The sequence below is a fragment of the Denticeps clupeoides genome, chromosome 3 (genome assembly GCF_900700375.1).
Source record: "Denticeps clupeoides chromosome 3, fDenClu1.1, whole genome shotgun sequence".
In the NCBI taxonomy this organism is placed as follows: Eukaryota; Metazoa; Chordata; class Actinopteri; order Clupeiformes; family Denticipitidae; genus Denticeps; species Denticeps clupeoides.
This window is the reverse complement of record NC_041709.1, coordinates 1292904-1320650: the sequence shown is the minus strand read 5'-3', so window position 1 is coordinate 1320650 and position 27747 is coordinate 1292904. Positions and strand designations below refer to the sequence as shown.

General features: G+C 45.9%; 2 protein-coding genes across 4 annotated transcripts in view; one reads left to right on the top strand and one right to left on the bottom strand.

Moving 5' to 3' along the window:
• The first annotated feature begins 282 nt into the window (after positions 1-282).
• On the top strand, positions 283-9727 carry dbh (dopamine beta-hydroxylase (dopamine beta-monooxygenase)). Its single transcript, XM_028971056.1, has 12 exons — positions 283-854; positions 2328-2474; positions 2760-3017; positions 3353-3529; positions 4711-4813; positions 5337-5503; positions 5873-6016; positions 6180-6218; positions 6450-6509; positions 6692-6819; positions 8265-8424; positions 9506-9727. The coding sequence occupies exons 1-12, from the start codon at positions 531-533 to the stop codon at positions 9626-9628; spliced, it is 1830 nt and encodes a 609-aa protein (XP_028826889.1). The 5' UTR covers positions 283-530; the 3' UTR covers positions 9629-9727.
• Positions 9728-9862: 135 nt separating this feature from the next.
• sardh (sarcosine dehydrogenase) overlaps positions 9863-27747 on the bottom strand; it is a 36549-nt gene continuing 18664 nt past the window's right edge. Inside the window, exons 10-21 of one of the 3 annotated variants that reach the window (XM_028971053.1) lie at positions 25429-25519; positions 25098-25239; positions 22900-22983; positions 22565-22678; positions 22348-22486; positions 22103-22216; positions 20264-20411; positions 16232-16325; positions 14726-14888; positions 13323-13491; positions 12964-13099; positions 9863-10842 (exon numbers count right to left, since the gene is read on the bottom strand). In XM_028971053.1, coding sequence (XP_028826886.1) covers positions 10708-10842; positions 12964-13099; positions 13323-13491; positions 14726-14888; positions 16232-16325; positions 20264-20411; positions 22103-22216; positions 22348-22486; positions 22565-22678; positions 22900-22983; positions 25098-25239; positions 25429-25519 — 1529 coding nt within the window. In that variant the 3' untranslated portion in view covers positions 9863-10707. Of the gene's footprint in view, positions 10843-12963; positions 13100-13322; positions 13492-14725; positions 14889-16231; positions 16326-20263; positions 20412-22102; positions 22217-22347; positions 22487-22564; positions 22679-22899; positions 22984-25097; positions 25240-25428; positions 25520-27747 lie in introns of those variants that run through there. The other 2 variants (XM_028971054.1, XM_028971055.1) reach the window with 2 other exon arrangements.

Here is a 27747-nt window from a genome sequence, read left to right as displayed (position 1 = left end):
ACTTGTGAGGACATTTTACAAACAAACTAAAAAAAGATGTTGGGTACATATCACTTTATAAGTACCTATTAGATGGATAGATAGACCAGAAATCCTTCAAACCCCCCTGACCCTCCCAGCACCCACCCGCCCGACTCGTAATTAGAGAATGGAAAATGTCAAAAAAGATTTGAACCCGAGGGCTAAAGAAACAATTGAATTTCCCTTAACAAACCAAACACGATTAGGCCGGATAATAGTACAGGCCGTTGAGGGCCAGCGCTTTTAAAGGGCAGGCAGAGGCACCATGGACCAGCAGACCCTGCCTCAGAGTCCAGAACGAGCAGGGCGAACCCAGAGCTAGGAACGGAGAGAGAGCGAGAAGGTGAAAAAGAAGGTGCGGGTAAACAGCCCAACAGCAGGAACCTGAAGAACTGGAGACGGGTGAAGAGACTTTCATTGTCAAAGGGATGAAGACAAGCATTAGTCTGATGTGCTGAGTAAACAGTGAGTTTGCTGAGTAAACAGGGAGGGAAGGGATAAGGAAGTGGATGCGAGTGCTCAGCAAGGACCTGCGCCTGCAGGACGTAACGCTCATGTATCTGACCACGCTGGCCACGCTGGTGGTCATCCTGGTGGCCTCATACCAGGCAGCCGGCTCCTCCAGACCCCAGCTGCCCTACCACGTCCCCCTGGACCCGGGCGGGCAGCTGCAGCTCTCCTGGAACATCAGCTACGAGCGGCAGGAGCTGTACCTGGAGCTGTGGGCGCGGGAGCCCCGACACGGGCTCCTGCTGGGCATGTCGGACCGCGGGGAGCTGCGTGATGCTGACCTGGTGCTGCTGTGGGATGATGGGACCAAATCTTACTTTGGGGTGAGAGACAATGCCACTCAGAGACAAAGAGAGAGAATGGGAGTGGTGCTTTTCCTGAAAAGCTTACTACTTATTTACAAATCAGTTTAAGAACAAATTATTCACATTCAGAGCTTTTGCACAAGCTGAGAGCTGTTCAATATACCAACGTTCTTTAAACCTTGTTTTTTGTTGTATTTTTTAATAAAATTGGTTAATAATTTGGTTAGGGTCCATAGTGTTTCCAAACATTCGCTGGACAGAATCAGGACAGAATTGTCAAATATCACACGAGGAATGGTATATGTAACGTATTACTACATTCATTTACATTTACCAGACGCCCTTATCGGGGTGGTAGTTGCGTAGTGGGTAACACACTCGCCTATGAACCAGAAGACCCAGGTTCAAACCCCACTTACTACCATCGTGTCCCTGAGCAAGACACTTAACCCTGAGTGTCTCCAGGGGGGGGACTGTCCCTGTAACTACTGATTGCAAGTCGCTCTGGATAAGGGCGTCTGGTAAATGCCGTAAATGTAAAATGTAAATAAAATGGTTGAACTAGAAATATACGAACAGATTACGATATTTCAATGTATTTATAATGATGTGTTATTATGATGAGAAGTAGCTGTACAGCTACTCACAGCGCAGTCACGTAAAAATTCTGCTTTCTCCTGCTCACATCTTCTATCAAGAGGAGCTGACCCCACCCTTCCCCCAAAAACCAGTGGCGCTGACCTCGGCATCGGGATGAATCTTTTACCGCGTACAGATCTTCACCCTGTGAACGCAGTGGTCCACAGACACTCACTGTCTCAGGGCGGCGAGAGATTTCACTTCGCATGAGATGTGGCCTGTGGCAAAATGGCCGGGACTGGGAGAAGCTAATCTTAAATGACACCCCGTCATAGGTTCATTTAGGGCTCAGAGTGAAAAACACAGCTTTCTAGTCGCCACTCTTTCCCCTGAAGCAATTATTCCTGAAATAAGGGAGGGAATCTGAGAAGGGGAACGCAGTTTAAATGCAGTTTATGAGCACACACATGCCGGTGAGCTGAGTGGAGGAGACGGGCTCAGCTGTTGCAATGGCCCCTGGGTAATACCGTTCTAAGGGGGAACATCTTGTGTACTCACCTGGTCATCGTATGGCCTGACAGCCATAGTTTGTATGTAGTGAAATACATGGCGAATGTACATGTCGTGTAGATTGAGGGCCTCCAGAAGGTCCTCCTTGGTAGTCCACATTCTTCCTTTTTTGACCGTTTGACCAATTGTGAAGTCCCTCACACTCTATAGGAGATTTCTGAGCAACATTTTAGACAGTGTCTCCACCAGCACCTATATATCCAATCAGGGAATATCTTTTGGCAGTGTGGACGGGGGCAAGGAGGGTTGAATCTCATCTGGTGGTTCATAGTTGATGGATTTCCTGCCATTTTTCACGTTATTGTGCTTTAACATGTGTTCACCGTGTTTTTTGCACACAAGGACGCCTGGAGTGACAGTCAGGGTTTAGTGTCTGTGGACGAGCAGCAGGATTATCAGCTGATTGATGCCCAGAGGACATCTGAAGGTTTTTTCCTGCTCTTCAAAAGACCCTTCAGTACCTGTGACCCTAGAGACTACATCATTGAGGTATGGGGACTCCAAAAAGAGCCACAAGGCACCCAAATGAAATATCTGACAAAGCCTGGTGAAAGCTTAGCCGAAACCCCCCGGTGTTTCTAGCACGAAAAAAAAACACCCAGTTAGTCAAATTTTGGCTCACGCTCCGTTTTTAGAAATGTAGCGTGATCACAAGGCAGCATATGGCAGAAGAGGAGTAATGCCGCATGACTCCTCAAAGTTTGTCGGCAGTGAGCATTACAAGCATTACAAGTCAACTGCATGGCTTCCAATCTTTTCTAAATCCTTTACCAGGAAGGCACAGTTCATCTGCTCTATGCCATACTGGACAAGCCAATCCAGTCGCCCCAGAAGCTCAACCTGTCCCTCCTCAACCCGGGCGTGCAGCGGGTCCTGCTGCTCCGCCCCGAGACCCCATCGCCGCCTCTTCCCAGGGACATCCGCACGCTGGACGTTCTGGCTCCTGACATCACCATCCCCGCCCAGGAGACGACCTACTGGTGCCACATCTACCAGCTGCCACCTGACCTGCCCAAGAACCACATAGTCATGGTGAGAATGGTGCAGGCTCTGAGATCTGGGAACCACCTGGTCTGGGCATTGTTTCTGGAAATTACCCTACAGTTTCAGGGCACAGATGAAAAAACATTTATTATTAATATTTTGTGCTTTGAGCATGCTTATGTGTGTATGAAAGTGAATTTGGTGTTGAGGTATATTCCATAATAGGTGTAAACCCACTGGGTTTCCAACCCCACCAGTTGAAGGAAAGACAAATCTTGGTCAATCTGGTGACCTTCGAGACAAATCATGACCCCTGCCATCACCATCCTCTTTACCGTCTTCATCTTGGACAGGACATTTGACAGATGTCTTCTTCCTTGCAGTACGAGGCCGCGGTCACCCCAGGCAACGAGGCCATCGTGCACCACATGGAGGTGTTTGAGTGCTCGCCCAACATGGACGTCATCCCCCAGTACAGCGGCTCCTGTGATTCCAAGATGAAGCCACGCAAACTCAACTTCTGCCGCCACGTGTTGGCCGCCTGGGCTCTGGGAGCTGAGGTGAGACTCCTGCTAAGTTCTTCTTTTCATACCTTCTCATACCTCAATTTTTTTAAGTACTTAAAACTGCGCACAAACAACCCACAATCCTTTCCTAAAGAGACATTTTTAAGCGTGTATTTAACACATAAAAAGGGTTGATAAAATGTCTGGATGTTTTGTGACTCGCAGAACGGTTTTTCTTATCTGATAGCTGGGGACCAGAGCCAAATGGCACAGTTTAGAGGTAGCAGGTGACAGATGAAAAGAAACGACAGAAGAAATGAGTGGAGGAACAGCTCCAATGTGCTGCAGAGCTGCCTTAGAGTAAAAGGTCACTGCTGATCAATAAAAAATGTGGCATCCATCCCTCTAGTAGAAGAGAGCGCGACAGGAGAATCTCGATTCTTGTGGCTGATCGTGGCTGAACACCTTACACACAAACAGGGACTTTTTCAATGATCATAAATTTTCATGATTTCGGGGTGTTAGAAATAATTCCAGATGAACTAACAAGGGTTAACATGATCTCCTAGGAGCTGAAGCAGAGCTCATGCAATGCAGGTGGTGAGGTGGGGAGAGAGCAAGGGGCGAAGGAACAGGAGCTAAAGGGAGGTTGTTGGCAGGTGACACCTGGGCGAGAAAGCCCCATATCTAAACAGAGGAGCCACGAGGGCGATGGCGGGGCCAGGCGGAGGCGTCCTGATGGGAAGAAGGAAAAACAGAGACACAGATCACACGAGCGGCGGCAGATTAGGTGGTAAATGTCTGGACCTTCTTCTTTTTGCCACGTCTTAGGGGAAATCTAGTTATTAAAAGCCAGCTGAGAGAGAAAGAGAGAGAGAGAGTGAGAAAAAGAGTGGGATGCAGGGAGGGAGAAGTGGAGGTGGACTAAGGAGAACAGTTACATAAACCAGGCTTTTTGGAAAGGCTTTTGGATATTTTAGGAGTACGGATGAATCCTTATGTTGTGCCCTCGTGACTGCCAGTCGCATCATGACTTCGAAATCAGCGATTATGATGCTCCGTTCGGTTGCAGGCCTCGGTGGATCTGAGCTGGCAGAGGTCCTACTGCATTGGCTCGGACCTGGCAGAGGATGATTCACATGCATTAGCACTGCAATCAATCATTCGCGCAGATATTTACCTCCTCTGCTCGAAATATAAAATATAACTCTGTGTGTGTGTGTGTGTGTGCGCAGCCCTTTTATTACCCTGCTGATGCTGGGTTGCCTTTTGGAGGTGAAGGCTCTTCCAGGTTTCTGCGTTTAGAAGTTCACTACCACAACCCACTTCTCGTCTCAGGTAATGAGCTCCTAACCCAAGCACTAATTTACCACAAATTACAAAATGATTAGAATATTAATAATTATTGACTAGTTAAACCACAAACTGTGTGAACATGAGCAAGAATCTTGGCACCTGTGTTGCCGGTTTCCATCCCAGCCGGGGGGTTTTGGATCCTAATTTGTGAGTTAAACTGGGCTGGTTATGCACACATACATAATTTGCATTATTTCAGCTTCTGAAATATGGAAACAAACCCCAGCATGCACATATACAAAGGTAGCACGACAAATTGGTTGATGTCGGTTTAAAACACAATAATCTCTATCGGACAAAACTCATATTAAGTACTTTGTTATCGTGCCTGCTTTCAAACGTTAAGGGGCGGTTAACATACGTTTTCTGTAAGTCGAGATGCTGCGGTGGTTCTGTTGTATAAGATTTTGGGACGGTTGCTTCCAATTTAACATCTGCTGAGGATTTATTGGGTTTACATGTAAAAACAACTCGAGTCCCAACCGACTTTGTGTTTTGTCTTTAGGTCGTCGAGATTCTTCTGGGATCCGGCTGCACTACACCCCAAACCTGCGGAAATACGATGCGGGGATCATGGAGTTGGGGCTGGTTTACACCCCGGTGATGGCCATTCCGCCTCAGCAGAGCAACTTCCTGCTCACCGGATACTGCACCGCCAAGTGCACCCAGACAGTCAGTCATGACGGATTTTCCCTTTCCAATTTTTCATAGTCTTGAAAAAACAAGAGTTTTTGGCTGAAAAACAAGGGCATTTAACACATTATATTTTACTTAATTAATGTAAAATACAAAAAACCTTGTTTCTTACTGAAGCATTTTACCTGGTGTTCTTATATGTAATGTTCGTTTGGTAACTGCTAACAATGGCAACTCTTCATTGATGGTTTTGAATGATTCGGTTCAAAATGATTCGGTGATTGATATATATTAGTAAGTCTGAGAACGTTACAATGCATTCCTTCAAAATGTTATAACTCTTGTAATAAAGGTTAATAGGTTAAAAGGGGATTTTTCATGATTCGTTTCTTCTCCTTCCACAAGGCCCTGCCTCCAGGGGGCATCTTTATATTTGCATCCCAGCTGCACACCCACCTGGCTGGACGCGCTGTCAGGACAGCTCTGGTGCGTGGAGGTCGAGAGGTGGAGGTGGTACAGGAGGACAAGCACTTCAGCACACACTACCAGGTAACCCCACACACAGAGCATCACACATAGTAAGAAGCTAGAACATCTACAAAGAATGTTCCACAAGAAATGTAGGGCAATCTCTGAAAATGCATTACTAATAATGTATTAAGTAATCTTCTTAAAACAGCTAAAAATGGACGTGTTCTGCTCTCGCCCACAGATAATCCGTATATTGAAGAAGATGGTGAACGTCTTGCCAGTAAGTCTTTCAGGCAAGGGTGTGAACGCCGAATATAGCAAATGGAGGAGGATGTTAAGACAAAAATAGAGAGAGCGAGAGAGAGGAAATGCCTTGGGCCAACATGCCACCAACAAAAGAATGGATTCACAGCGTCAGCGCAGTCAATAACAGCTCCTGCTGTGGGACAGATCTGCCGGTTGCCACAAAGCCCTCATTCATTTTGCCCTTTTACTGTGTGTTTGTCCACAGGGAGATGTCCTGGTAACAAGGTGCAGATACAACACAGAGGACAGAAGCAAGCCCACGGTGGTAAGTGTGGACAGACGAGTCAACACACACAAAGCCGTGTTTGCTTAGCGCGCCAGTTCCTCAAGATGTTTGACTTAAGAAACGGGCGAGGTGTGTGGCTGCACACGTCGTAAGCTTGGGTGCAACGATTTTAAACTTCTTTCATTTGGCTTTTTTTTGTGTCCCCGTCTCTCCGAATGCAGGGCGGGTTCGGGATCATGGAGGAGATGTGTGTGAACTACGTACACTATTACCCCCGCACGCAGCTGGAGCTCTGCAAGAGCCATGTGGACCCAGGGTACCTGCAGAAGTTCTTCAGTCTCATCAGCAGGTACCAAGTCCAGCACGGCCCCAAATTCACGGCCTTCCGCATTGGATATCGACAGGATGCCTCTTCTCACTCCTTTTTCCTGAAATACCAATTATTCTTTTTTTTGTTGTTGCTGACCGAGCCAAAATTGGATCCTGAAGGACAGCTTTAGAGAATTGACGTCAGATGATGGGTCTGACCTGCCCACTGATAAGTTCCAGAGATGTTCTTTCAGGGGGAGATAGCAATCTTAGCCAAAACACTACAGCCAATTGGCTTTAGGCCGGATCCCTGCCAGCCGAATTTCACTCGCGTCACGGACGCTCTTCAAATCGCGAGGACAGACTTCTTTACCACTTCCTGTTAACAAAACAGCAGTAAAAGCTGCTCTTGAACTACGCTTGAGACAGATGTTAAATATGACCCAGTGTATTCCGAAACACACCCGTTCAGTTATATAGTTATATTCTGTTTTTTTTTTTTAATTATTATTTTGTAGATTAAGCCATGAAAGCCTATTAGCAGCTGAATTGCATCATAACCTAAGTCTAGGGGTCTAAGTCTAGGGGATGTCTAGGGGTGTGGAGAGGAGGACGTCCCGTTACATACAGGACCAAACAAAGTGTACAAACAGTGCTTTTACATACAGGGAGCTAACAGGTACAATAAAACAGCGGACTCAGCACAGCTAACCAACATCAGTACAGCGTAAAGGAAGGGACGGTCCAGCGGGGACAACTCAAACATGCACACAAGTTCACAGTGGGGCAGTGGTGGTCTAGCGGTTAAGAAAGCGGCCCCCGTAATCAGAAGGTGCCACCGAGCAAAGCACCGTCCCCACACACTGCTCCCCGGGCGCCTGTCATGGCTGCCCACTGCTCACTCAGGGTGATGGTTAAATGCAGAGGACAAATTTCACTGTGTGCACCGTGTGCTGCGCTGCTGTGTATCACATGTGACAATCACTTCACTTCAATCTTTTTTTTAAACAAAAAGGGCACACAAAGCTAACAACAAAGGGTCTATCACACTAAGCAACAAGACACACGAATGAGATCCCCAACGGAGCTCCTCCTCTCTGTGGACCCTGGGGACCTCCTGAAAGCCTAAGGGCCTAGCCGAACACCATCTGAAGTCTCTTTATATAGGTGGAGGTGACCAATGGCAGATGGTAGGTGGAGCAAGAAGGCTTCAACTCCTCCCACAAAGTCAACCTAAAAGAAACAGGACGCAAAAAAAACAGCCAGCTACACAGAACACGTGGGCGCGTACGTCCAGGGACGTAACAACCTTAAACATCATATGGAACGCATATGTTCCATATGATGAGTTCTGTTTTTCCCAACCTGTTAAGTCTGGGTTCATGCACTTTGCCTTTTCAGATTATGATAAAATCATATCAGATTTCAGTGATTTTCTGCAGCATTTCCTATTATGTCCTATGTGATGCAACCCAACGATTTCAGGTTCCAGGGTGGAGATGAGTGCAGCTGTGCCCGACCAGATGTGGTGGAGCAGTTCTCCTCTCTGAGGTGGGATGCCTTCAGTGGACAGGTGCTCAACTCACTCTACAGCACCTCCCCCATCTCAATGCACTGCAACCAGTCCACAGCAGAGCTCTTCCCTGTGAGTAGACCTGGATTAATACTCATTTCAAGCAATGGAAATTATTGTTAAATATAGCACAAGACTTTCTTTCAGGTGAAGTTGTTCTTTTCTTGATTTTGGATATTTGGGGTCATTAACATGATGAAAGGTGGGATTCCACTTCATCTTCAGCTTTTAAGATGATGCCTGAAGATTTTGGGCCAAATGTTCATAATGGTAGTGGTGGCCTACCTGGTTGCAAGTTCAAATCCCGAACCTCCAAGGAGCCACTGAGGAACCCTTGAGCAAAGTACCATCCCCACACAGTGCTCTCCAGGCACCTTTCATGGCTGCCCACTGCTCACTAAGGTGATGGGTTCAATGCAGAGTACACATTTTATTGTGATTCACAATGACAATCACTTCAATTTCCTTCACCATGATCCACAACCAGTACGGTCTCCCTGAGTTTTCCTTGATGTTGGAGGGTAATCCATTTCTTGCCATGTTGCTGTTGCAGTCTTCACTTTCTTATTAGTTTTCCATGGTACATCCAATACTATGGATTTTTTTCTATTCTTCTCTTGACTGATACCTTTCAAATCCTAGTAGCACTTTATTTGGGGAGTGAAACCAAGAAGACTGATTTAAGACTGGTTTAAGGGTTTTAGGGTGGTTGTAGCCTAGTGGGTAACACACTCGCCTATGAACCAGAAGACCCGGGTTCGAATCCCACTTACTACAAATGTGTCCCTGAGCAAGACGCTTAACCCTAAGTTGCTCCAGGGGGGGACTGTCCCTGTAACTGCTGATTGTAAGTCACTCTGGATAAGGGTGTCTGATAAATGTTGTAAATGTAAATGTAAGGGTGTGCATTTCTCCCTGACATATTGGTTTGTTTTTCAATTTAATTGTTCATGTTATATTTCAAATTTAGTGATTCATGGTGAACTGAGTTCTTTACATCTTAACATAGGTGTGTACACTTTTTATATCCACGTAAAAGCACTGAAAAGTAAACCAGTAATTTGTGCAGTTATTCAGAAGCAGAAAGTAATGCTGAAATGGTTCCAAATCACCTCCTCCTTCTTTCATTGACTATGTGTGTGTGTCTGAACAGGGAGACTGGGAGAGGCAGAAGCTTCCCGAGGTCACAAGCCACCTACAAAGGCCCCTATTTCCCTGTGAGCGGGTCCGACCCCAGACCAGTAACCCCACTGAGGTGCAGTCAGACCTGTTCTGAAGGAGCCAGTCTTCTTTCAGTCTGGAGTATCTCAAGTTAAATATATCATTCTAGTCCATCAAGATAAATATGAATAAATATAATCGTGTTGCTAGGTCATACATTGTATTGTGCATTATATATTTCATATTATTGTGAACAAATGTTCAGTTGTGTTTGCTTGATGTAAAAATTTAAGTGCCAAGTGTTTTTTTTTAATCCAGTTTTCAATTTCACATACTTCCTCAAAAAAAAAAAAAAAAAAGGCCAAAAATTAAGAGATGAAGAATGCCAATGAAAATGCTGTTCCTTATAAGACAGAAAAAAGAGATATGCCTGAAGATAAAGGAAGACTTGAACACATTTGTAACACCTTCTTGACTTCACCCCACATTGTCCCTACAGACATCATAAAAGGAAAATACCCCAAAATACTTCAATTTCACCTGAATACAACCCACAGCTACAAATCACAAGGATGTAACAGTTTTAACACCAACATAAACGCGGTGTACATCAAGATGACGTCTAGTCATACTGAATTCATTTGGACAGGGATGCAATTTGGTTCTTGGTAACAGGAAAAGCGCAAAACATCGAACGGATCTGGTGCAAAAATTGACAAGCAAACACAACAAATAGAATCATTATCATTTACCTTTCATCTTTTACATAACTTTGTTAATAGGAAAATATTTTAATGCTTCTCTTTGAGGTTTATTTTGTGTTAAGACTTCAAGGGATTTGATTTGAATACTGACATCTACATCTTATTAGTGGTTTAGGACTAAAATCCAATCTAAAATGAATTCCTAACGTGGTTATAATTAAGTTCACAGTCAAACAATAATACTCTGTCTATACATATAGGTTCATATGTTGACACTGCAATTACTTATTCAGATGGGCATATTATTCTGCACATTACTTCAAAATGTGATTCATATTCCGCTTTGCAAAAATTACCTTAAATACATATAAAGCATTCTGTGATTCACCCAAGCTGACAGAGGTCATCTGGGCTCATGCCATCGCAGCAGACCTTGAAACCAACATATCTGATGTGGCAACAGACTGGTTCGCAGAGAGGTCCTCCTGTATTAGGGCGTGCTGTAAAATCCCTTCACCCGTTTGTTTTCTGGGTCGAAGGGCGACTTCAGGTGGGCTTTGGCTTTGTATGTCAGACCCATCCTTTCAAGAGTGAACTCGCCACTCCGTACAAACTCGGGGCTTACCTGAAGCAAACACAAACACACACACACACACACACACAAAAAAAAGCTTTTGATTAACTTTGATTAACTCAGGCTAGGGTTAGGAAGAGCTAAGGCTGCATTTTCAATGCAGGTCTTAATGCCCAGTTTAGATTTTTTGACATATTTTATTCTACTCATTTACATCTACTTAAATGTAGCCTATCAATTTACACCACGCTAATGAATGACCACCAAGTAGCCCCCTGCTTCGTCTCTTTGCAATGCCCGAGGGGTTCCAGCTCATATTCTGAGGCGGAAAAGGTGAAGGGCACTCACTGCTTGTGCATATGCTGCTGTTGTTGCCTCTATGGTGATTCAAAGCAATGTTTGGAAACAAGAAAGGTCTCCCCATAAATGTGTATGGTGTCCATATCATCTCATCTGGCAAACTGCTGAACTTATGCTGACAATTGAAATGTAATGAGTGGCGATATCCAATCTGTCTGCAGTCATTTGCACACATATGAATGAGGCTTGAATCAAATCAGAAAAAAAGAAAATCAAGTGTTTTTCCTCATGAGGCTTTTGCCACATTCGAGGGGGAAAAAAAATGGTGGAAAGTTCCTTTAGAAGCAATCCATGAAAGGGAATGTACCATTATATACTGGCACGGGTGTGTTGCACTTGTAAGCCCTTGTAAGAGCCATAGCTGTTGCAGTTTTGTGTTAATACAAAGTAAAAATAAAAATCACATAGCATTTAAAATGGCAAGTGCTTTAATCTGAAATGAATAGCAAAGCTTTAGTAAAGATGGAGACCTTGGAATGAGTGACAATCTGTAGTACACACATTGCATTGAGAACAGAAATAGAGGATTAGAACTTACATGCTAAGATAAAAGTAACTAGCATGATCTAATTAGTGAGCACACTAACGTGTCTCCACCCCCTACTGAGGGACTCTGCTTCTGATTGGCTCAGATCCTGCATGTCATACCCAATCACCAGCGCCTTAGACTTAGAAACCAACAGCATTTTCATAGAAAATTTAGTCACAACAAAACCCTGTTTAGTATTGTTCAGAAATGTATATATATATTCACATAATATATATACACATACTGGATTTTTTCCATTTGAGGGACGTGTGACAACCCTACACTGAAGAAAGAACCGTTCACTTCAGTGATCCTGGCTACAGCTCTGATGTGCAAAGCGCGAGTCTGGTATGAGCTCTGGTTTGTGTTGAGGGTGCAGAGCAGCAGTATTGACATTCTACCCAGCATGCACCACAGCAAGTCAAACAGTAACCCCTCTCTGAACGTGGAAGGCCTTATACCAGTTTGCTCACGTCTCAATGTCAGGTCACTGAGAACAAAGACATTGTTCTCATTTTCTCTCCCGCTTTCTCATTTTCTCTGCACAGTCTCTGCATTTCTGTAATTGAATCTGCGGAACTGAGCTGCAATAGCCGCGCCTTGGTCACTGGTGCCCACGGCGACGTTACTACCAGACTCCTGCGACCTCAGCAACCTCGTGCTGCGAAAGCTCAAAGCCAGGGAAGAGAGACAATTTCCCCATCTCCATCATCACACAGGCAGCCACAGCATCCCTCTCTCTCGGAGTCATATCTCCACATCTCATATGTACAGACTCTTCTTTTTCCATTCGTGTCTAGTTTTCTGCCTACTCTCTGATTGGTCTTGGATTTCACTGCTGGGCTATAATCTGTTCCTCCATACACACACACACACACACACACAGAGTGGTGGTGAAGCTGTGTGAAAGTGACGGCTACACTGTAAACCCCAGAAGGGGCCCATTAAAGACATGCTGCTGTTGTTTTACACGACAGACAGGGACCGATCAGGCTTCAACGTGAGGTTTACCCCCCACAGACACCCCGAGTGCTCCGTCCTGCACTTCACTAATGGCAGAGAGAGAGAGAGAGAGAGAGAGGAGGACATGATTCTCTGCTTCAATGGCGCATGGAGATTTGGCGGAAGGTCACTCTGCCAAGTACTGCACAACACTCTGACCCCCAAACAATATTTCTACTTTTCCTTGTGGGGATATGTAGTTTTTTTTTTTACACAACAGAGTGGGAATTTGCTATGTTTGTGTACACATGGGCACGTTCACGTCTGCATGCTTTACTCACAACGCCTCCATCTGGATTGCGGATGTAGCCGTAGCCGATGGTCTTATCGATGGCAAAGCCAAAGTCGGAGCGCCGCAAGTGTCCGACGGGAATGCCGTTTCTGAATATTGCCTCCAGACCAAACATGGGCACCTTCCTGAGGGACAAGCACAAAGCAGGCAAGACCTGACATCAAGTAAACATTTCTGGTGGAACCCTCACCCAAACCCTTAGCATAGTGCATTATGGGTCATATTGGAGAAATGGGTCACAAAACACGCGAAGCGTGACTAGTGGGACAGTTTACAGCAGGTTCCAGGCACTGGAAGTGAGAGAACATGAGGAAGATCAGTGGTGACAGCTGATGTGGTCGAGCTCACTCTTCAATAGTGAAGCAGACGATGCGCTTGCGCAGTCCCTCAGCCTTCTGGGCCTCGAGGGCTTCACGCCCCAGAAATGGGATCTGGCTCTTCATCTTGCAGGTGAACGCAAGTCCTGCCTCCAAAGGCGTGTCATTGGGCCGTAGGTCGGCATGCCAATGCCTATAGCCTGAAAGAGAAGATTATATTACATACATATAACCATAAGCAGCACAGATATAAAACATAAAAATAATATTCACTTTTTCAGTGTGGAGCAAGCAACAGTCATTAAAAAAAACTTTATGCAATTCTCCCAAACGTTAATGTGTAAGTATTTCCCAAATAGCAATCACAGCAATTAACACATTAACTTGACTGCAGATGGGGGGGGGTGTTTTCTAGACATGCAGAAATATATATATATATTCATATTCAAATGACAATCAGAGCAAATTTCACGTAACCAACAATGGAAGTGAACGTTTGACATTTAAAATTACACACTGGCGAACCCAAAATAACCTGCTGGGTCACAGAGCAGAGGCAGAGAAGACAGGCTGGAGAGCCACCGTGCAGAAGCCAAGCAAAACTGTTTTCTTTCTCATTCACTACGGCGCGCATTAACAGATACATATACAAAATAACCAAAGAGAAAGCGGATAAGTCATGAGAGTGTTTTTCTTTTTCTTAAATGGTGAGGTGCTCGTGGTCTGTCACATGTGATTTTTCAGCGAACGAACGAACGTCCGGACAGCTTTAAACAGAAGCACTTTGATACGGGTGCTGAGAGGGGCAAGCGGACGTCCTTTGAAACGCGCACACACAGAGAAATGTTCAAGATGATGCTTCTAGACAGTACACACTCTGGAAATGGAGGCTACACTGAGCACTGAGTGTGCTCCCCAGAGTGGAGTGTGTAGAGTCTCGCTGATGCCGGGTGTGGCTGTGATGCGCTTTATTCACACAAGTATAAAAGCATGCATGCACACACACACACACACACACACACACACACACACACACACACACACACACACACACACACAGCGGGTGGCCCCTCCTCACCATCCTTAATTCATGTGGAGCATTTGAGCATGAAAATATGCTGTGGGTCAGGTTTGACTGTGGGTCTACTGACCTCACGGCTGGACAAGGATTTATTAACTGCAGGTAAATATCATATTGGCCCCTAGGTACTAAATTAATTCTGCACTTCAATCAGTTAACCTTAAAAAAAAAAAAATCAGTTTTAGCGGAAGATGCCATGGCAACGCAGCGCCAGGGCTCAGCTACTGAGAGGCAAAATTATACTGTATGGCAGGAGATGAGAGGAGAAATGTCCTCATGCTCACCGTCTGTGCCAAAGGCTTGACAAAGACCTGCAGTTATCATGGACCCGGTGAACAAAGCGGTGAACTCACCCTTCTCAATGCTCAGAGAGTCGATGGCACGGTAACCAGCATTGCAGACGCCATGCTTGGCGCCGGCTGCCATGACAGCCTGGTAGACGGGCAGGCAGGAGTCTCTGGGGATGTGCAGCTCCCAGCCCATCTCCCCAACAAACGACAGGCGCATGGCGCGTACCTGAAAACGGAACAGGGCCGGTCAGCATCGGTCCTCATCAGTGCGGCACCTGATCTGTGGTCAGAGGCGGCCTGCAACCATGCTGAATGCAAACAATTATTCACAATTATTCAGATGACGCGAAACCTTTACACTGGCAACACAAATTATGGCCCTAGCATGAATATTCCGGTCGGTCCCACTAATGAGCTGCTGCTCCGGTGTAGATGATGTGAACATTGCTACCGGTCACCTGTTTCTTAGGAAAGAGCAAACATGGGTGGGAACCCGGTGCTTATTTTATGCACTACAGCACAGATGGAGGAGAGTTATGCATTCAGCCGACCGGGGAGAAGACATGAGGTCTTTATAGAGGATGCAGGCAACAAAGAGAGCGAAACAAGTGAAGGACTGCTGACCAGACGAAAAAGAAGAGGGACGCGGAGGCCGAGCGGGACCCGAGGAGACATAACAAATGAAAAACAGAGCTGCGCCGGGCCCCGCAGGAAGCTTGGCCCGCGCACCATCTGTCCTGCACAGGCATGCAGGTTCCCGAACACCCAGCAGGGCACCCTGGGGATGAGAGCAGAACTGGGCCAAACAACCAGCTCGCGGGATGGGGGCAAAAAGAGGACACAGGGGACAGAGAAACAGTGGTCCTACCACTGCTGACAGGACTGTCAAAAAACACAGCACCTGGCTGAAATGACAAAATACCTTATCTAGTCAAGCTTGGCAAGTGAACATTTTCTGATGCCTTGATCATCATGTGTAAAAAAAAAAAAAAAAAAATAATGCAAAATTAACTGATATAGTGCAGAAGGTGCAGGAGAGACAGTGAAGGTGGGGGAGATATTAGAATGAGAGTGACTGACTGCTGTCATGCTTTTAGTTAAGTCAGTGCAAAGCACTAAAACAAAATGTGGTCTGAGTTTATCACAGCATAAAGAAAAGTGATAACGAATGGACATAAAAATGGCTATTTTAATTAAATTAAAATCCATGCCCTGAAAAACAGGAGCTGAGTTGGCTGAAGGCGCTGAAGCCCCGCCCCTTTCTCAACTGTCAATCACATCTACATTTACAGCATTTATCAGAGTGACTTAAAATCAGTAGTTACAGGGACAGTCCCCCCCTGGAGACATTCAGGGTTAAGTGTCCTGCTCAGGGACACGATGGTAGTAAGTGGGATTTGAACCTGGGTCTTCTGGTTCATAGGCGAGTGTGTTACCCACTAGGCTACTACCACCCCCAACTACAACTTGAAAAATTTTTTTTTTTTAAATTTGAAAATCTAGTGGATTGATTATTTGTACTTGGAAACACTCAGACAATCAAGTGTGTGTCCAGGAGAGGAAACTGACTTGGTGTCCTGCGGCGCTCACCACTCTGTGAGTGGAGAAGGGGAATGCCTCGTTGCTGAGGTCTGCGTCCAGGACCTCCTGCAGGAGCTCGCGGCTGTGGACACACACACGGGCAGGTCAGTCGTCATTAAGAGAAATAGGCCCCTACCACACAAACAGTCCGGACATCAAAAACCCCACATGAAGCTTCAATTCAGACGACAAATTTCCACTTTTCCCCATCCGAGACATTTTTTAATACTTAATATTTTTTATTAGCCCTACTGTTCCTGTAGCTCATTTTTCAACGCTGGCTAATTACAACCTCTCTCTCTCTCTCTCTCGATATTTCTGTCTTTTGTCCCAACGCTCTCCTCCGGCCCCCGTCTCCTCTTCTCCCACTCATCTGTTCCAGCTCTACCAGACTGACACGCAGACGTGTAAAATTAAGAAGATATCACACCCCTTCTCAAGCTAGCTCAGGTGCTTCAAGCGAAACTGAAATAGTTCTTGCTGACTGACTGTGCATGTGCGTACAGCAAAATATAACAGATCCAGACAGAAATGTAAAAAAAAACATGCGGCGCATTTATGTGCATGCGTGTGTACATGAATGCATGTGTGCATGCTTGAGTGTGTGAAGCGCTGTGATGTGATTACCGAGCCTCCCACTCCCTATCCACAGAAATAACCATCGCTGAACCACACAACCACACCAAACAACAAGCAGTATAATTAGGGTGTGTGTGTGTGTGTGTGTGTTTTCTCCGTTTCTTCTCCATTAGCCATTAATGGAGGATCAGAGATAGACTCCGAATGAAAATCACTCATCTGACGCACAGAAGCCAGACAACCAGCACACGGCAACACACACACACACACATTCCATACATCAAACCGCTGACCACCAGCCCTTCCGCTGCTCCGACTTGATTATCTATTTCCATCTCCTCTGTTTATTCCTCGCCGGCCCTCTCTGTCTCCATAAATCTCCTCTCACTCAGGCTGGGCCGGGGGCGTAAAGTCCTGACAAAGTGTCACACGTGAGTAACGCTCGGCCTGCTCGCATGGCCTTCATCCGCGCTGCAGATGCTGCGCCGCACCGGCGTCTCATTCAAATTTCAGGCCGGGTGCGGGGAGGAGCGGCGATTAGTCTTCTTTACGCCAGCGTCCAGGGTCCAGAGACAAGCAGCAGCTGCTCGCTGCTCGACCCGAAGTCACATGAACGCAGCATCGAGCATCCACGGCCTGGGTGAATATTATGATCTTCAATTCAACATGAAACCAGCATGAATGATAGGCATCCTTGCAGAGTTTGGTTGATGCTAGAAGAGCCATTCTGTTCACTCAGTGCATATTTGTCAAGGACAGAACATTATTTTGTTCATGGAATACATGCTACAGCACTCTCGTGCAAAAGTAAGTCAGGATAAAGCCCCTAATTCAGTGTACGAAACGACACATTGACCCAATGCTTTTTGTGGGCAAAATGACACTTTATCAAAGCGATTTTGTGTCCTTCTTACAATAAGAATCTGTCCTTAAACGGCAGGTGCTCATGTCCATTTGGTGCACAAAATGAATCACTGCTTTTGATTTCTTCAAACAAAGAGACAACTTTTTGCAAAACGTGTCAGCGGCTTGTCTTTCCGTGGATGTGATTTCGTCATTTATATAATTCACTTTGGGGCACAGAACGTACTTTGTGCATGAAAACAAGCACTTAGAGCGGTACGTACAAAACCATGTTAAAAGATACAACTTACCACAGCAATGAATTTCCCTCTCGGATGAATAAATCTATTTATCTATCTACAGCAGCATATACTACAAGGGCAGCAGCACTGGAGGGATAGAACTCTCTAGACTCTCTACATATTCATTCTTCCCATCACCCCTTGCTCTGGTGAGCACCATAATTGTTTATTTGCTTTTTAATTCCAAGTGCAAGTCTACGTATTTGCGGAAACTCATTTGATGGGGTCAGCGTACCAAATTCTGATGCGAGGAAGATTTTAAAAGATAATCAGAATGACTGCTCTGAATGTAATCCGCGCTACATCCTTTCCGCACACTCTGGGTCGAATAATCCATTTATGCTCATCTTTTCAGCCAAAATCAACGGCTGCCAATATTACCCAATAACAGCCTTCCACAATGGACAAAAAAAGCAATAACAGGCAGCATGGAAACCGGTGATAATCTCTTCATGCAACCAAACCAAACAGAGTCTGTTATTAAAGGGGGGAATGATTAAATGTTTTTACTAAAAAGCTGTGCAACCAGCAGCCAATGGGAACTGCGATGTTTTTATAATTCAGAATTTTTATCAAGGCCTGAACCCCAGACGCAAATATCCCAGGCTACCGGCCTCTAATGAACATTACAGTAATTAGAACCAAGTTCTGGTTCTAAAATCTCATTGGCTGAGATGCACTCACAGGGGAAGCTTAGATCAAAATAACCTCACACCTGCCATCCCATCCCAATCCACCAAGGTGCCACTGAGGTGCCACTGAGCAAAGCACCGTCCCCACACACTGCTCCCCGGGCGCCAGTCATGGCTGCCCACTGCTCACTCAGGGTGATGGGTAAATACAGAGGACACATTTCACTGTGTGCACCGTCACAATCACTTCACTTAACACCAAGGGCTTTTATGTTGCATTTGCTGATATGTTGCTGGGCGAATACAGAGCATTGATGATTTATTTTTTCTTGGCAGAACAAAATGTTTGTACATATGATAAGGGATTAAGAGTTAAAATTAATCAAAATATGCACTGAATTCTATTCCACATGCTCTAAATATGTAACATATTGTGGTGTGCTGTAAATAAGGAGCATTCAAATCATCCATTGTTTTATATTCTGGTCGCTGGGCAATATTCTGAACTATCTGGGGAATTCACGTCTATTGATGGCTGTCTCCAATTGTGCTGTATATTGGTTTAATGTCACTTGAAATCTCTCCCTTCACTGTACAGTGCTGCAAACAAACAAACATCAAGCCCATCAGCCTGAAGAACCTGAGCGATAGTTTGAAGACGGAAAACAGGCCAGAATGCAGGCTGTGATCATTGCTGCTGCTGCTGGCCTGTGGTTTCAATGTGTGCAGTTCTGGAAAGATGCTTTATGGTGGAGACCGGATTTAAAGCATTTACACAATATTGCATCTGTTAATATAAAAACATGAATTCAAATCATATCTCTGTAACACAATAACACAGAGCCATTTCAGAGCAGTGCCCGTCTTCTCAGATGGCCTGCACCGTGGATGGATACCTCGGACTTTGTTTAGCATGAATTAATCTCACTTGGGCAGGTAGGAAGGGGGTCACATGTCAGAGCAGCAGTGTGAGTGTGATGGGGTTGACCAAATGACAGACTGAAAAGTCTGAGCTGTTGGGCAGAGGACAGAAGCGGGGGAGTGAGAAGATCTAATTATGTCACACATGACGGGAAAAAAAGAGAGAGAGGGAGCGAGAGAGGAGGGGAGCACTCCTGCCAAGCTGGCCCCGAGAAGACCCATAATAAGAATGCGTCTGACTCATGCGAACAGCCGTACGCTCTGGTCACTTCTCGGCACACGTAGGTGGGCAGTGGTGGTGCAGACCAGACCAGTTTAGTGTAGTGTATAGGATGTTGCTGGGTAAAGAGGTAAAATGGCGAGTATATGTATTATGAAGGGACTGAGTATAGGAAACATGGTATTTTGGGTTTAGGCGTAGAATATTGTTACATAAACTGGGCATATGTAGGATGGGTTAACTAAGGGTCAAGTGTGGGGGGTGTCAACTGTAGGGCCTGTCAAAGCCCATTGAGACGTACTGTATGTGATTTTGGGCTATATAAGAAATAAATGTTGTTGTTGTTGTTAACCAGAAGTAAAGGTGCTGTATGGATATCTGGAAGTAGAACAGAGGTATAGTTAGTGCAGGCATACTGAGGTATGATGAGGGGTAGAGTGTGAGGGCAACATTATAAAATGGGGAAAAGCGTAAACAAAGTGTAAAAGTCCTCAGTGAAAGTGGTCCCTTAACTGATGCTCACCTCTTCGGTCCCTGGATGCTGATCATACCCATTTGCTCCGACTGGTCAATAAGAGAGCAGCGGAAACCCCGGTCCTGCAGCACTGTTTGAATGTGGCTCCAGTTGTGCTGGGCCACGGCACCACCAACGGCCAGGTAATAAGAGTCACCTGCAACACACAGGCGTCCGCAGAGAAACACACCTTGTTAAACTCTCAAATTGGCAGCTGCAGGGAAGGTCGCTCAGAACCCGTCTCTCAACCTGACCCATGCACAGGCACGAACACACACACACCTACACACCACAGGCGCGCATCTTCTCCACACGCTCAATATAGCCCCAGCTCCGTTGCTCCTTGCAGGCTCTCTGGTTACCATAACAACCCTCTCAGCACTTGACTTAGCGGCGAGGAGACCAGTGGCTGAGTCTACAGGGGTAACCAGCTGTTAACTAAATGTGGGCCAAGCCAGGCGGTCACCTGATCTCTTCACTTAAATCCCTTCTCTTCGATTAGCACCTCCGGTCATCCAAAAAACCCTCAAGAGTATTTTAATCCTTTAAACTGTACTTTCACTGCAATTACTGAGGGAAGCACATTTCACGTTTGGTCTGAAACCCACTCAGCCATCACCACAGCATTCTTTTTTTTTTTTGGTCATTTTAAAGTTTTTTGGGGCGCCGATAACTGGGCGTGGGCGAATTTTTCAGTGTATCCCAAGCTGGTAGTTCTCTCTTCTAAGTGATCTCAAAATTCTAAATTCTATCACCACACAGACCAGCTGGGTCTGACTGATGCTGAGCTGCAGCTGATTTTCTTGAGACATGTGATAAGCCTCGCTAGTAGAATCATACAAGATTTCTCACACTAAAAACACATGTAAGGCCGTGTGGTAAATTCCTTTTATATCAGCAATGCATGCATTAAATCATTGAGTCAGGACAAAGAAATGTGTATTGAATGAAACCAAACTGTTAACGGAGCTGAAATAGTGCAAGAGAAACCACCTACAATCTAGCATAGTACAGGGTGGGCCATTTATATGGGTACACCTTAATAAAATGGGAATGGTTGGTGATATTAACGTCCTGTTTGTGGCACATTAGTATATGTGAGGGGTCAACTTTTCAAGATGGGTGGTGACCATAGTGGCCATTTTGAAGTCGGCCATCTTGGATCCAACTTGTGTTTTTTCAATAGGAAGAGGGTCATGTGACGCATCAAATTTATTGTTAATTTCACAAGAAAAACAATGGTGTGCTTGGTTTTAACGTAACTTTATTCTTTCATGACTTATTTACAAGTTTCTGACCACTTATAAAATGTGTTCAATATCACCAACCAGTCCCATTTTATTAAGGTGTATCCATATAAATGGCCCACCCTGTACAATAAACATACAAAAGTAGAGCGATGATCCTCAGTGGTGCTGAATAAGTGGTTACTGAACCACTCGCATTTGCTCCTTTATAAAGTGGCTTTAATTTAATGCAGACTATCACTGTTAACTTTACACTTGAGAAAAAAAAAAAAAGGTCCAATTAAAAGGCGACTCCGATTCGACTTCTCCCTGATACCCTCATGAGTGTGACGTGGCCCATCTGCTTAGCATGGCGTTGCAGTAACGATGACCCATTAGCACTGCGGGGCACATTACTCATGCCGGCCTGCGGCAGCAGAATGGCTGGGTGGATGTTTACGCATGTGAGCAGAAGGAATTACGAATTCAGCCAAGTCGCTAGTTGTGACTTCACGTCCTCTCTCTGTCCTCCCCATCTGCTCGTCCACTGACCGCAACCATTAATCAGTCTGTGTGCGACACTTTTTTTTATTTTTCATAGGAACGGATGCTTGAGTCGTACCATTAAATTCCGGCGCCAAGGGCAGTCGGGTGAGGCCTGGCTCCAAGCGGCTGACGGTAAGGTCGGATTCGGCGCCACCGTTCTTGTTCAGCATGCAGGTGTACACAGTGGAGCCTGAAATACACGCGACCACATAACTTTCAGTCAAATCGCAGAAGAGAAAGGAATGACGGTGAAAAAGCAGTCAGGATGTGGGAATTCTGCGTTTGGGTAAAGGGTGGGTAACAGCAGAGCTCGAGACGCACCTGGAGCCTTGTTGACGTCCGCAGTAAACAGCCAATCAGCAGCCTTTTTGGCATCTGGGCCAACTAAGTAGAACTTCCCAAAGTAGGACATGTTGAACACAGCTACTGCATTTCGGCAGGCCAAACATTCCTCCTTTATCTAAAACACAGACAAGCATGTATTTTTCTTTTTCTTTCTTTAACTCCAACACACACACACACGCAGCCACACACTCACCACATCATGATGTGGGGGGAAGCTGAAGGTGTACTCCTTCCCCAGCAGATCATTATATTTATAGTTGATGTTTTGGGGGACATCATAAGCACCATAGTAATCGTAGTCCAAAACCTGTCCCATAAAAAAAAAAAAAACATCATTGTCACTTATTTGTTTTTTTGGAGAGTTACACATTATAAAGCATATAATTATATAGAAAATAAATGAATACTTCTCAACCTGAACCAATTATAGTCATTTTCATTACAACCCATAAGAAGTTGTGTACCCACTAACAGTGGAAAACAGTGGTACATTGCAGTATCCATGCCGTTCGAACATGAGAAACTCACTGGAGCCGCTCCCTGTCTGCTGAACCATCCCGGCCTCTCCCAGCCATGCCTCTCCTGGAACACGCAGCCCTGATCCTGCAGCACCTGCAACCATTACGACAATCGCCACACCATTAAAACCATTACTACAATCCCTGTTTCCACACTACATTTACATTTACGGCATTTGGCAGACGCCCTTATCCAGAGCGACTTGCAACGTGCTTTCAAGTTACCATCGATGAAGAGATCAATTCCGTTTCACTAGGACCCCAACTATGAATACATCTTTTTATTCACTCTGTTGTAGATTCTGTACACAAATTCGACAACAAGAAAGTTACAAGTTCATCTAAATATTCTCTAAAGAGGAAGGTGTTGAGCTGCCGTGTGAAGGTGCTCAGTGACTGAGCTGGAAGTTCATTCCACCACCGAGGGGCCAAGACGGAAAAGAGTCTAGATGAGCGTCTTCCTTTTACCTTCAGAGATGGGGGGACCAGGCAGAGGGTGGTAGTAGCCTAGCGGGTAACACACTCGCCTATGAACCAGAAGTCCCAGGTTCAAATCCCACTTACTACCATTGTGTCCCTGAGCAAGACACTTAACCCTGAGTTGCTCCAGGGAGACTGTCCCTGCAATACTGATTGTAAGTCGCTCTGGATAAGGGCGTCTGATAAATACTGTAAATGTAAACCAGGCGAGCAGTACTGGAGGCTCGGAGTATACGGGGTGCAGTGCGAGGTGTAATAAGGGCTGTGAGGTAGGATGGTGCTACTCCATGTTTGGCTTTGTAGGCCACCATCAGTATTTTGAACCTGATGCGTGCAGCTACTGGGAGCCAGTGGAGGGAACGTAGCAGACCCAACATGCACATTCTGTCCCTACCAGGGACTCTAAATGTCAAGTTTAACTGGTAATGCTTGCCATTTGGATTTTACATCTGGTAAAATCTCTCTTCCCCACCGAGACAGCACTGTGGTGACATGCGATAGCACATAAACGCTTCAGGGGGACATGAAGAAGCACAGACTTGTACTTTCCCATCAAAACCTCCTGCTTCACCTCAAAAAATACTGTGGCTGCCCCCCACGTCAGCCTTTCCTGGAAGTGACAGACTTCCTTCGTGCGTCACCCGGCCCGTCTTTTTTGCCACCAAACACTGTTATTTATTGCATTCATAATGACAATAATAATGTTGTGTAATTCTACGTTCTAAAAATAATACCGCCGTTGCCATGCCAGTGCAGCGTTGGAGCAGCCTGCCACAGTTTGGCTGAATATGGATCCTCTGCTGATACCGGACACAGAGAAAGCATGACAAGTTCCGCACACACACACACACACACCACGTTACACGTTAAAGCCCCGGCTCAATCAGAGCGTGGGCCATTTTCTCCTCTAAGATGCAGGATGAAATATTCAGGTTAAGTGTCTCATTTAGGGCCATCGCTGATGGCGGTGCGGCCATAACTGAGTGGCAAGTGTCTTCACAGTGAACCATGTTTAATTCAGGGGCCCGATATCCACAGGGCAGGGCCGCTTCCCAGATTAACAGCGTCTTTTTAAGCCGTAGCTTAGCAACAAGTCTCATTGTACTCGGTCCTGCTGAAATCACCGCGCTAAGGAATGGCACGTCCTGCGAAATTACGGATGAATGTGCAGTCCGGATGAAGTAAATCACCCGGGACGTAGTTTTAATTTATGTTACATGGGTTGTGCTTACTCTAGCTAAATCTGTCCTTCGCGAGAGAGCACAATGGGAGGAATCGTTCTTTATTCCCTAGTTAATTGGACAACGGTGGGCGCTGGCACAGAGGCAGCTAGAGGAGCGCTGTTAACACAGGCCCGCTCCCCCCACAGGAATGACACTCATTAATCTCTCCGCTCCGCCAGTGTCCTGCTGCGAGACTCTCCACATGGAGATAAAGTGTGAACGTGCGAGAGCGACACGCCGCCACATCGCGCATCCCCCGCCCCTTCTTCACCTGCGAAAAAGAAGAATAAAACAAGAACAGAGGAGAGAACCAAAACAGAAAGAAACTGGAAGGGTGTGTGGGGCGAGAAAGAAGAAGGCAGAGCATTAACCTAAAGATGCGGATGTGTTGAGCAAAAAAAGATATTACAGTAATGGGCTTTGAGAGGATGAAAGGAGTACAAAATGAGAAAAGATAAAATCAGATAAAATTCATTGAGTGCAGATGATTTGGAGCTACGTGGACCTTGTGGAAAGGGTCGAGTCTCATGTTTCTGCTGGCCAGCGGCTCGTCAAACGGGAAAACCACAGAGTAGTTTTTAGCGTAAGACTCATGGCTGCGCTCTCGGATCCAGCGGTTGTTGTTGGTCAGCGAGTGGTGGAACCTCCTGAGAACATTTTCAGAGAAGCGCACATAAGCCCACACCAGACCATGGTGTTTAATACCATGTTTTATTGATGTAAGAAATGATTTCTTTCTAAGCCTTTCTAACCGTTTACTAGCAATTGTTTTCTATTCTCAAACAAATCTGGCAACAAAGACCCATCTCATATATAGTTGCGTTTTTGTACAGTACCTGATGTCATAACCATACATGTCCTTCTCTGGGCGTCCGTAGATGATCCAGTGTGCCAGTTCCCTCCCACAGCCTCCTCCCAGCATCATACCTGATGGGCAAATAGCTGTCAATCAAAGCCGCATCAGCTGAGCAGCAGCCAGTCCATCTCAAACTATTTAACTATTTAACAAACTATTTATTTACTATTGTTGTAATTCCATTCAGGCCGCATGGTAGAGCCTCACACCTCCAAGTTTGGAACTTTGAATCCCAGATGTGTAAGTTTACATGCTCTTCCCTTGAGGCGTGTTCTCCGGTTTCCTCATGCCATCCAAAGGCATGTGTGAATTAACAAATAGTCTGTGGGTGTCTATGATTGTGTGTGTGTGCCCTGCCCTGGGGGAGTCCCCGCCCTGCATCCAGTGTCAGGATGGGCTCCAGGTGCCACAACCCTGAGCAACAGGACTAAGCTGGTATGACAGTGAGTGAGTGTGTGAGAGAGTGTAATTAAAAAAAAAAAAGGAAGGAGGTCAACCTTTCACCAATAAAGTTGGTGTCATGATCTGGAGGTTCATGTTCCTAATGTGTTACTATGATTCCTGCTTCAATATCCGCAAAGAACTCCAGCTGATGTTCTAAGAGTCGGTGGTAACCAGCTGATGCTGTGGTGGTGTGCTGGGGACACTATGCTGAGAGACAAGCTTATCCATCATGGACAATGCCCTCCGCCCAGTGCTGCTCTACAGACAGGCTGAGAAAGTTCGTTAAAGCAAAGGCCGGACCTGGGGTGATAGTAGCCTACCGGGTAGGACACTTGCCGATGAACCCAGGTTTAAATCCCTCGGGCACCTGTCATGGCTGCCCACTGCTCACCAGGGGTGATGGGTCAAAAGCAGAAGACACATTTTCGTTGTGTGCACCGTTTGCTGTTTCACAACGACAATCACTTCACTTTCAAGTCACTCTGGATAAGGGCGTTTATTGCTATGTCAGCCCTTATCCTACATACTTATATTTTATAATGCCCACAGTGTTCAATACTTCTGCACTTACACTGAGATCCAAGCTCCTGGATACCTGACATTCCTTAATAAGTCCATATTTCTACATGGGTAGTTAGATGCTTGGCATTGCTGTAACATTCATTTATTTAGACCAATTTCAGGTATTAAATGTTTTATGGCGATTCACATGAAATCAGTCCTGATTCAGGTATAAATGGACAAAATACATAGAGTGCATATATAGGACATATTCGAAGACACCCAAGAGCAGCCTTGGCCAGCATGTCCCCGGTGAAGGTGAGTGGGAGGACAGTGGGAGGACAGCATGTGCAAGCGCGAGAGACAGCGCAGAGCAGTGGATATTTAATACTGCTGGAACACAAGTGCAGGAGGACGTAACAGTGGAAGAAGAGTTGATTTGGAGGACGGGTAAACAGAATAAAGACTGAGGGAACACGATGAGAGAAATGATTCTGACTGACGCATGGCCCCGCCTGTGGCGTTCGCCTTATCCCTTTTTCTCAGGACAAGACCTTTTCCTCATTAGCAGATGACTTCATTATGACGGGTCTCTGCAGTCCTACTGACTAATTACCAGGATGGCCCACCACAGCCCACTGCCACTTCACCTCGACCCAGGAAGACCCTCACCGCTCCAAGCAAACCAGCAGAAAAGAAAAAAGGAAAAACCCCGTTCGCTCACTGAAGGGCAATGAGCTGATTAGGCCGCTTCAGCAGCACAGGGACAGGGGAGGACAAACGAAAAAGAAGGAGACTGGTCATCCGGGCTGGAAGCTGAGATGATGTCTCAGAGGGGCTGCTGGGTCCACTGATGGGGGAATCAGTCACCGTGAACTCGGACCGAGGACGTCATGGGGGGAGCTGCAGAGGCGGGGGCCTGACAGCGGCCAGATTTTCGCAGCTTTCTGCCACCGTCTCGGGGGGCCACAGTTCAGGAGTGGCGGTGACAGCGCAAGCTCATTAGAGACACCCTCCAAAACCTGGCTCTGATGAGTAATTACGGCCCGCCCCGTCCCAATAACACCCATGTTGTTGCCCCAGGGTGGACCACGTGACCGAGGCTGAGACAGACTCGGTCTCATTACACCCAAAGGATGCAGCTTACTGGTCTGCTGGCCAAAACGTGTGGCAGCAGAGAGAGTGAGAGTTTTCATACACATTCGAAGGACTAGAGATGAAGATCATTACAGGGTGGTAGTAGCCTAGTGGGTAACACACTCGCCTATGAACCAGAAGACCCAGGTTCAAATCCCACTTACTACCATTGTGTCCCTGAGCAAGACACTTAACCCTAAGTTGCTCCACGGGGGGA

What these genes read in the sequence shown, in the direction of transcription:
- dbh (XM_028971056.1), top strand. Translation starts at nt 531, where the DNA reads ATGCGAGTGCTCAGCAAGGACCTGCGCCTGCAGGACGTAACGCTCATG. An exon ending in GGACCAAATCTTACTTTGGG is followed by an intron (nt 855 to 2,327) that starts GTGAGAGACAAT and finishes TTTGCACACAAG; the next exon opens with GACGCCTGGAGTGACAGTCA. An exon ending in CTAGAGACTACATCATTGAG is followed by an intron (nt 2,475 to 2,759) that starts GTATGGGGACTC and finishes ATCCTTTACCAG; the next exon opens with GAAGGCACAGTTCATCTGCT.